The sequence below is a fragment of the Sinocyclocheilus grahami genome, unplaced genomic scaffold (genome assembly GCF_001515645.1).
Source record: "Sinocyclocheilus grahami isolate Dianchi unplaced genomic scaffold, SAMN03320097.WGS_v1.1 scaffold60.1, whole genome shotgun sequence".
Taxonomy (NCBI): Eukaryota; Metazoa; Chordata; class Actinopteri; order Cypriniformes; family Cyprinidae; genus Sinocyclocheilus; species Sinocyclocheilus grahami.
This window is the reverse complement of record NW_015505239.1, coordinates 61,792-72,699: the sequence shown is the minus strand read 5'-3', so window position 1 is coordinate 72,699 and position 10,908 is coordinate 61,792. Positions and strand designations below refer to the sequence as shown.

The window sequence follows — 10,908 nt, the reverse complement described above, 5'->3', positions numbered from 1 at the left end:
TTTTTTTATATATATATATATATATATATATATATATATATATATATATATATATATATGTTGGGCAGTAACGCGTTACGAATGTAATTTGATTACTTTTTTAGTAACGGAGTAATTTATCGCGTTTTAATTTTCAAAATAGTAATTAAGAGTATAGTTACAATCCGAGGTCTCTATACGTTACTGCCACGTTACATTGCTTACAGAATGCAGTGTTTTCTAATCTAGAGATTGTAAAAAGGATGTAGCACACGCACTTTCGAGTCAAGTGCTAGTGGATTAGAGACCTTCTCCCGCGAGACCCGACACAACAGTATGGAAGCCCGTTTCCGCCACTAAATAAAAAAATATAATTCTGTAAGTCATAATAATGAGAAACTAAGTCTAATTAACTAAATAACTAATAGTTTCTCGAAATAATGACTTAGTTTCTCGAAATAATGACTTAGTTTCTCATTATTATGACTTAGTTTCTCATTATTATGACTTAGTTTCTCATTATTATGACTTAGTTTCTCATTATTATGACTTAGTTTCTCATTATTATGACTTAGTTTCTCATTATTATGACTTAGTAGCACACGCACTGTCACATCAAGTGCCAGTGGATTAGAGACTGCTCTCCCGCGAGGCCCCATACAACAGAGCGCGGCGTGGGACAAGATGGGCGAGTGCGGGTGCGGGTGCGGGTGCGGGGTAGACACTCGTGTGTGAGCGAGATGCTGGAGAAGGATTCACGGGACTCCCGCAAAACAGAAATATCTAAACATAAAATATCTAAAACAAATAAATCGTTATTCATCTATTGCACAAAAGCAACATGAACTAATATAAACGATTAACAGGTGCAAGCGTATGCAGAGTTTCTATTTAGGCTATATCCTGTTTTTATACAGTCTATGGCTATAACACGTGTTTGCAGCGTTTACTGCTAATGCAGTGCTGAAATTTGCGTGCTCACGAATCCTCTCATTATAACACACGAATTGTAGACATTATGAAAGATTCATTATGCATATATTTATTGTGTTATAGAGATTTGTGAGATTGCGATGAACTGAGATGTCTTTTAGAGATTATAAATGCAGAGCTCTTTCCTGGCATGTTTTCAACTAATTACTAATTACTTTTGAAATAAAGTAATTGGAATAGTAACATGATTACTTTTAAAAAGAGTAATCAGTAATTTGATTACATTTTCAGAGTAACTTGCCCAACACTGTGTGTGTGTGTGTGTGTGTGTGTATATATATATATATATATGAAGAGTTCAGATGCAAAAGCCTCTAAATGCCATCTGAAATTTTCATCTAAAATGAGCATTTTTATCAGGCTGCTATGTTTAGGTTCAGTAATTTTACTCTAATGGCAATGTATAGGTAATTTTCTATGCAATTAAAGTGAAATAACTGAACATAAATATAGGGGCCTGATAAAAATGCTCATTTTAGAAGAAAATTTCAGACGGCATTTAGAGGCTTTTGTATCTGAACTCTTCATATATATATATATATATGAAATGTAACTTATTCACATGACTTTCCAGGCCTGGAAATCACTATTTTACAATTCCCTGATTATACCCTGGAATTTGATTTGGCATATTCTCCACATGCATTTACTCGTACTTTTGTTGACACACCTGTTCAGTGTTGACGTAGTTCTGCAGGGCATCGCGATGAATCCCACCACTGCCGGCACTCTCCTGATGGTATCCGTTTGGGGTTGCAGGCCCTTCAGAATACTCATACTCATATTCTTCTTCCTCTTCCTCCTCATACTCATCCTCATCCTCGTCTTCATCCTGATCCTCCTCTTCCTCACGCTGAAGCGCACGGTATTCCCAAACCGGGGGAAGCGACGGAAGGTTCTCATAGTTGAGCAACGCGGTGCGCCGATGACCACTGACCCCCATTCCCCGGTCACAGCCGTATACCTGCGGAGGCAGCGAGGAAGCGTGCATGTGTGTGAGCGGGAGGGAGTGCGGATGTGTATGTGTGCGGGAATCACCGGTGGTGCTGCTACTGCTACTGGAGCCCAAAGACTGAGATTGAGACACAGTGCTCGGACTCAGTCTTTGCCTACGTGCCCCTCGGATTCCGTTGATATTCTCGTACGTCAGCTGGCTTTCTGGGCAAGGCTCCATGCTAGAGTGTCGGTGCATTAGATGATGGCAATGGTGGTAAGAGTGTGTGTTGCACATGTGTACAGATGGAGTCTCCTCTCCTTCTGTTTCGGAGCTGCAGTCTGCCGCTCGAAGCGGGTGAGTGACGTGGCGGTCTCTGTCTCTTTCCATCAGGTGGCGCTGTGCTGGGGTCGGACCCAACATGAACTTCACCTCCTGGGCTCCAGGCTGGAGGAAGACCTGAGGGTCTTTGTGAGGGTCGTCCAGAGGGCAGCAGTGCATGCTGGGCTGGCCTGGGACTGGGCCCCCACGTATGGTGGTGGTAGTTGAGGTTTCTGGGTAGGTGGTGGGCCGCACTTCGGGCAGAGAGTGGACACAGTGGCGGCTTGAGAGGTCAGTTTCCATTCCCACTGTATTCACATACGTATGGGTCTGGAAACAAATGAGAAAAGTTAGTTAAACTGATGTTTAAGTGACTGATAGCACACTATTTACCTAGATTTTGCATTATGAACATTTTAACACCTTGAAAAAGTTGCTACATAGTTCCACTTTATACTGCATGTGTGTGAAGCACAGGATCTGAACTGTCCAATTGTAAATTGACTCTTATTATACACTCTGATGATGTGTTTCCACAAATAATAATATCGTACATCTAAACAAAATGTCTCTCCGTTTTCATTAAAAAAAATATTACACAGATTTATAACACTATACTTTGTGTTTTATTACCTTGGCATTAAATGAATAAAAATTGGTTAATGCTGCTGTGTGAGTGTTTCTAATACATTGGCTAAGGAAGTTACAGCAAATTTGGCGTCTTTCTCTCTTCTAACCAACATAATCGATCTGTCAATATTTTTATTTCCTCTTTTTCAAAGTCATGGAAATGCTATCATGAACCTATCAGAACCCCAGATATGTGAAAAAGATCCACTTCTTCTCATTCATTTCAAGTTAAGTAAAATTATTATTCAAATGTACAAATCCCTCAAAAGTATTTTTCTTTTAATTTAAAGGGACATTTCACCCAAAAATGGAAATTACCCCATGATTTATTCGCCTTCAAACCATCCTAGGTGTATATGCTATTTTTCTTTTAGACAAATACATTCAGAGTTATTTTAAAAACTGTCCTGGCTCTTCCAAGATTTATAATGGGTAATGGTCCAGATTTTGAAGCAAAATAAAGTGCGTGCATCCATCATAAAAAGTGTTCCACATTGCTCCAGGGGGTTAATAAACGCCTTCTGGAGCGAAGTGAAGTGTTTGTGTAAGAAAAATATCTATATTTACAATTTTATCAACTGTAATCTCTAGCTGTCATACGCACATTCGAGAGTGGCGTTCCAGCAGATGTTGTAATTTTTGGGTGAACTATCCCTTTAAGACACACTTAAGCATATTAATGTCATTGCATTAGATAACACAACATCACATCAAGTGTCATTTAAAAAAATATTTTGTTAGAAGCTGTGAAGTTTTAAATGTTATTGGAACGTTACAGTTAATCTTATGAATATGAATGCGATGAACCTAAACCTGTGGTTATTCTGCTAGAACCCCTGCTTGAACTTGAGGAGAACTGACCTCAAGCATCCACTAAAATCAGGGTTAGTTGACTTAAAAATTACAAATCTGCCATCATTTACTTTCATGTTGGTCCAATGTTGTTTTAGACCCACCCCAATGGCTTTCTTTTTTTGGATAACATCCTTTAAAATATCTAAAAAAAAATACTTGCTTACAGGTTGGGAACATAATGGAAAAATGATGACAATTTCCATTTTTGGGTGAACTATCCCTTTAAACATAGTTGCAAAAATGAATAAAATAAGTTATGTTTTGAGAAAACGTCTAGCATTATTTGTTTCTGTTAATTTGTCAAATACAATGCTGCTTGAGTGTCCAGATACTTTTTGTGGCTACTGAATGTGTGCACAGGCAGGTGTTTGTTCTTACTTGGTCATCCAGTCCCATGAGGCTGTGTCTGTGGTCGTTGGTGAGAGAGGGCTGTGATGAGTCTGCACTGATTGGGTATCCTGGGTATCCATTAGGAAAACCCTGCATCGGGAATCCAGGGGCTACACAAATAGACCAAAGCACAGTACACATAATCAGGTGACATATAGGTCGTCCTTCTGTAAGTTAAGTTCTGTTGATATGTGGGCAAGATATATGTGAATAATAACGTGTGAAATGAGTCATCATATTTTTTGGTCTATTTTGCCTATGACCTCAGTGGTCAATGTCTAACAAAAGCCAAATGATGACTAAAATACAAAAAACTATTTTGTTTCTATGTCTTTATAACAATTATGCATACCTACACTGAATAACTCATTTCTTACATCTCAATACTTTTTAAGTAACATTGAAACAAGCATGCTCTGTAATGCTGCTTTGAAACAACACGTATTGTGACAGCGCTATACAAATAAACTTGAATTGCAAAAAGTTAAAATGGTGACTAGTTACATAAAGGTTATAAAAATCTTAATGTCAATGTTATTTGACTACTGTGCATTTACAGAAATGTCAATGCTTCCCAGCACACTTGAAAATAAAAATAAAAGTTGTGAGAGACATTTAATGAACGGAGTGTGAAAATATGTAAATACCTGGCTAGGTGTTTAAATGTGCATGTGCATGCACGTTTTCTACTGCAAAAAAAAAAAGCAATACCATTGACGTGACATTATAATTAACCTGTTTATCCCCATTTCATAACTGATATCGAACATGACTGTTCAAATATTTTTACCCTATTAAAACAGCAAAGACTGATCAAGTGATTAGTGAATGGGTCAGTTTTGTTTTACACATATATGTATATATGAAACCCTGTGTGTTCAAGTGAGTAGATATTCCAGCTCACTATTGGGTGTCTGTGGAGTTCGAGGCATGTCCATCTCTGGCACATGCCCGGGCCGGGTCATGATCATAGGCTCCTCCACTACATTGATGCTGTTACACTGCATCAACTCCTGCAGCAGGTTGAAGATCTCTTCTGCACGAGAGCACTTGAATGCAAAGATCCCTATCAAAACATGCAGGAAAATAGAAATAGAAAACAGGAAAACAATAGTAAATGCATAGGTGGAGTATTACTTTCATGCATGGGGAAGGCACAAAAATATATAGGCACACAAAATCTAAATTAGGATGACAGCATTTAACTGAACTTAATTAAAAAATATCTATAACATTACTAGAATACACATTCAATTAAAGGGGTAGCTCACCCAAAAATAAAATTCTGTCAGAATTTACTGATCCTCATGTCATTCTATTAGAAAATGTATATATTTGTAATGAAACCTGAGCGGTTTGTCCCTTCATTGAATGTCCAGGAAACCAAATCTTAAAAGATCTGAAAAGGTTAAAGCATATGATTTGAGTGATTTAATTGAAATCTTGTGATGAGATATGATCACATAATATGTGACCCTGGACCACAAAACCAGTCTTAAGTCGCTGGGGTATATTTGTAACTATAGCCAAAAAATATATTGTATGGGTCAAAATAATAGATTTTTCTTTTATGCCAAAAATAGTTAGGATGTTAAGTAAAGATCATGTTCCATGAAGATATTTTGTAAATTTCCTACTGTAAATATATTAAAACTTAATTCTTGATAAGTAATATGCATTGCTAAGAACTTCATTTGGACAACTTTAAAGGCGATTTTCTCAGAATTTTGTTTTTTTTGCACCCTCAGATTCCAGATTTTCAAATAGTTGTATCTTGGCCAAATATTGTCCTATCCTAACAAACCATACATCAATGGAAAGTTTATTTATTCACCTTTCAGATGATGCATAAATCTCAATTTCGAAAAATTGACCCTTATGACTGGTCACATATGATGAACAGAATTTAGCCTTTTATTCCCCTTTTTTTATTCACAGAACAAACCTCAATGGCACAAGCTTCCGTATTTGCTATGTGTATGTTTGTGTGCAGTCATTGTGTAGATGTAAATAAAAGCCTAAATTAAATCACAAAGCAATTGTATCTCTTCACAAACTTCATTTGATTCATATGGATTTGCTTTACATCATTTACTTTATGCCTTTTTTCAATCTTTAAAGCTTTGGTTATCTGTACTTTCAGGTTTCAGAGGGACAGAAACCTCTCAGGTTTTATTAAAAATATCCTAATTTGTGTTTCAAAGATTAACCTTATGGCTCTTATGGGTTTGGAATGACATGAGGGTGAGTAAATTATGACAGAATTTTTATTTTTGGGTGAACTATCCCTTTAAGGAGCCAAATCAACCACCCACCAATATACAGGTGCATCTCAATAAATTAGAATGTCATGGAAAAGTTCATTTATTTCAGTAATTCAACTCAAATTGTGAAACTCGTGTATTAAATAAATTCAATGCACACAGACTGAAGTAGTTTAAGTCTTTGGCTCTTTTAATTGTGATGATTTTGGCTCACATTTAACAAAAACCCACCAATTCACTATCTCAACAAATTAGAATACTCCATAAGACCAATAAAAAAAAACATTTTTAGGGAATTGTTGGCCTTCTGGAAAGTATGTTAATTTACTGTACATGTACTCAATACTTGGTAGGGGCTCCTTTTGCTTTAATTACTGCCTCAATTTGGCGTGGCATGGAGGTGATCAGTTTGTGGCACTGCTGAGGTGGTATGGAAGCCCAGGTTTCTTTGACGGAGGCCTTCAGCTCATCTGCATTTTTTTGGTCTCTTGTTTCTCATTTTCCTCTTGACAATACCCCATAGATTCTCTATGGGGTTCAGGTCTGGTGAGTTTGCTGACCAGTCAAGCACACCAACACCATGGTCATTTACATTGGCGTAATTAAAGCAAAAGGAGCCCCTACCAAGTATTGAGTACATGTACAGTAAATTAACATACTTTCCAGAAGGCCAACAATTCACTAAAATTTTTTTTTTATTGGTCTTATGAAGTATTCTAATTGGTTGAGATGGTGAATTGGTGGGTTTTTGTTAAATGTGAGCCAAAATCCTCACAATTAAAAGAACCAAAGACTTAAACTACTTCAGTCTGTGTGCATTGAATTTATTTAATACACGAGTTTCACAATTTGAGTTGAATTACTGAAATAAATGAACTTTTCCATGACATTCTAATTTATTGAGATGCACCTGTACCTACTAATGAGCAAATGTAAGGGTTCACAGAAGGTTGCAATATTTGTTTTATACGCAATTTAGTCTTGCATCTGCATAAAGTAGAAGTCAGAATCATCTTACCTTGTCCTGTCTGACAACGACGGCCACTCTCGAAAGAGAAGAGGTTGGAATCGTAACCGTATCGGCGCAGACAAAGGTATGGCCACCGGATGGCATCACGTTTGCGCGTGTGCAGAATGAGATCTGTTTGTGTGAGCTCCATGGTTCCTGAGCCCAACTCATTTCCCTCATCGTCCACATTAGTCACCTGTCAGACATAACAGGTTATCACAGAACCAAACAGAGCTCTACTAGGTTAACCATGTAACTATTCTCAAATGCTGCACTTAAAATTAATATTTACCGACACAGTGCTTTTTAAGGTTTGTTTTTATCATAAAGTGTCTTGTGAAATGCACCTTAAATTTGTTGAGATGGTTGTCTCGGATAGTGTCTCTGTATAGACAGCTCCAGCAGCTCCCCATAGCTTCAGCAGGCCAGCTGAAACCTTAAACAGGCACAAACGGGTCAGATATTGCAGGGACTACATGGAGACAGCTAAAAATTAATAAGCAAAACATTTAGAATTGTTTTATTTATGTAAAATAAATAGGTAATGCATGAAGAGACAAAAAAGGTACACTTATATGCTCACCTGGTCCAGGCCATCAGTGGGAGTGATGCTTGCGTCAATCCCAGAATCCTCTGCTGGGTGTCATGGCGGAAGTGGGGTCTGCTGGTAAGAGCATCCAGTCCCAGTGCACAAATGTTTCATTTCTCCTATGAAGCAGAGAAAATGAAAGGACTTGATGTACAATCCTTTGAGTATACCGTCCTCTTTTTCAAAAATGCCCGAGCTGTGATTAAGACACGGGGAATGAAGTTGCTCTTTCTCCTCTGACTCCCACTGGATAAATAAAACATAATTACTTTATACTGGGAACCTTATTCTCAAGTGGAATCAGCTTACAACTCATGGTTTCACCTTCAGCCTATATGATGTGCAAAGATACTGTCTAAATAACCACAAATAACTTATATTTCAGGTGGTTTCAGGAAAGGAAACAAAGCTATCAGTTCTGTGCTATTCCAATTTAAACGGGTTGGTTCACCCCAATTTTATTTCATTTCATCAAATCATTCACTCTCCCTTAAGATATTTGGAAGATTGTAACCAAACAGTTGCTTGTAGCTATTGACTTCCACCATATGTGAAAAAAGAACATGGAAGTCGATGGCTATCAGCTGTTTGGTTACTTAACATTCTTCAAAATATCTTCTTTTGTGTTCAATAGAAAAAAGAAATTCATACAGGTTTGCAACAACATGAGGGTGAATAAATCGTGACAATTTTCATTTTTTGGGTGAACTATGCCTTTAACGTCAAAAATTATGCAGGCACGTAGAAACACAGAAATCGCCGAAAAATATAACTTTTAAGTGCATGATCCCGCTACAAAAAGTTTGATTTTTTTTTGTATCTGTATTATGTATACATTGAGATTTTGTGTTAATATGAAATACTAAGAATCTATCTAAACAAAAACTACACAAATACCTCTATACAGACCATATTTATGCATTGCTGTATAAATCAGTTAAGGTACTGTAAGGATGCATTATTATATTAAAACCCACAGACAAAATTCCAACAGGTGTCTCTACTTTCTCTAAGTGTGGAAAGACCGCTAACTCCCATCTAATAGAATCTCTGTTCCTATAAACATGATTTTAGACCCTTTCATGAATTTAATCATTATTTTATTTCTACCAGGTCCTGTCAAAATTAATGTATGGTCTTCTTATATTAAACAAGTGCATGTTATTCTTCCATAATGTTTAAAACATGGATTTTTGTCTCTGTGTTGTGTTCATCATTGCTTAAAGTAAAACACTATAAAACTGTAAATGTTTGTGTCCATCAATTAAAAAACAAAGAACAATTTCTGCAACTATAAGCAGTGCGAGTTCAAAAGCACTGATCAACACAGCAGTTCATCAGTAAATCTGTTCAAACTTTTGTGGATCCTCCATTCGAGAACATGCCACATCAAAATTCTCGCAATGCTCTGATTTTCTGCACACTTGTTTTAAAAACAGGTTTATTTGTCATAAAAAGGAAAAGCAGTCTACTTCTGCTAAAATGAAAACTGAAAGAAAAACTTTAATGACAAGTGTGTTTCATGTCTTTTTTAAATAGCAGTAGTTTCACAATGACTTCCATAGAAATGTCAACTCAAATCAAATTCCATACTACTACATTCACAAGTTTATGAATGCCAAAGTTATATTAAAGGAAATTTCTCAAGTATTAACTACTATATATACAATATAATGATAATATAAAATAAAATAAATTGTATAATTACAGCCTACCGGTTGACTTTTTTTATGTCTAATATTAACATCAACATTAACCGGACTCAAAATTAATAATCCAGTGCCCACGCTGATCAATATAGCATCATGAGCATTTCAAAACAGCAGCATAACTCAAGAAAATCAAGCATGCATGATTAAATGCAATAAGGTTAATGGTGGAAAGATGTCAGCATTTTTAAAAGTGTGCCAGACCCTTCAGTACCATTCATGTGCAATTAATTCATAAAGTTTGTCATGCACATGAAGGCCCAGTCATAAAGTTGTTTTCCAAATACACCCAAATTAACAAACAGTATATATGTGGCATGTACACAGAAAATGGAAATAATAGATTGATAAAACATTTAATATTTTATCTCTTTATGTCAATATCAATATGAGCATGTCAGTTCATAACACACAGCAGTTCGCACAGTCGAACCTGAAATCCACATTTGATTCTCTGAAGTCTGTCATGCAGGACCAGACGCGTTTGGCACCTGGAAAATTGTGTTTTTGTCTGCAGTTTATGCAATAACCCAGAATCTTACATCCAAATATCGTGCACCAGGTCTCCCGAATAGACACTGAGTGACCAACAGATGCAACTTGAACGTCTTGTAGCGCATCACCGCCAAGAATAATAAAAACCGGATAAATGCAGCACAAATCTGCAGGACTAGCTTTTCTAATGCTAAGACAGAAAAGCAAAGTAGAAGTCGAACCAGTAAAAGCAACACTTGTGGCGTTCAAGGAGATGGCTCGCTATGTTCCAGCCTTTGTATCAACGTTAGTGTTACACTACCACTAATCGTTTGCAGCTGGATGCTAGTAACTATTGTGTATCAAACACAGCACATTCACTAATGAGATGAATGAGAGCAGGATGCGATCGAGCTCGCGCTGTACCAGCAGCATCAAAACACGTTTAGGCTACTGCAGAACAATTCAGCTGCGGTTGCTACTCACATGTTTGGCAATGATTGCAATACGAGACGAGACAGATGAAGGATGAGAACAGCAGTCCACGGCGGATCGGACTTGGCGGTCGGCGTGCTGGTCGTTTTTGATGCTTACTCTAGTGGTAAGACTAAGAAAAGGCGAATTGCGTGAAAATATAACAATAAAGCCAATTGTTTTTTCCCCGTAACGCCCCCTTGCTGCGGCACGGGCCTCTCGTTGACATTTCCCGACCACCAGGGTGAGAGTTCAGGCAGACAACGAGGGCTGCTGGAGCGACAAGA

The 10,908-nt window shown here is 37.2% G+C and overlaps 1 protein-coding gene across 1 annotated transcript in view; it reads right to left on the bottom strand.

The window, feature by feature from the left end:
* Window positions 1-10,908, bottom strand: part of LOC107584505 (fibroblast growth factor receptor substrate 2-like) — a 15,616-nt gene extending 4,708 nt beyond the window's left edge. Inside the window, exons 1-7 of the mRNA XM_016271138.1 lie at window positions 10,634-10,908; window positions 7,959-8,083; window positions 7,723-7,811; window positions 7,385-7,571; window positions 5,007-5,168; window positions 4,091-4,212; window positions 1,643-2,557 (exon numbers count right to left, since the gene is read on the bottom strand). Of these exons, the coding sequence (XP_016126624.1) occupies window positions 1,643-2,557; window positions 4,091-4,212; window positions 5,007-5,168; window positions 7,385-7,571; window positions 7,723-7,788 (1,452 nt within the window). The 5' untranslated portion in view covers window positions 7,789-7,811; window positions 7,959-8,083; window positions 10,634-10,908. The remainder of the gene's footprint in view (window positions 1-1,642; window positions 2,558-4,090; window positions 4,213-5,006; window positions 5,169-7,384; window positions 7,572-7,722; window positions 7,812-7,958; window positions 8,084-10,633) is intronic.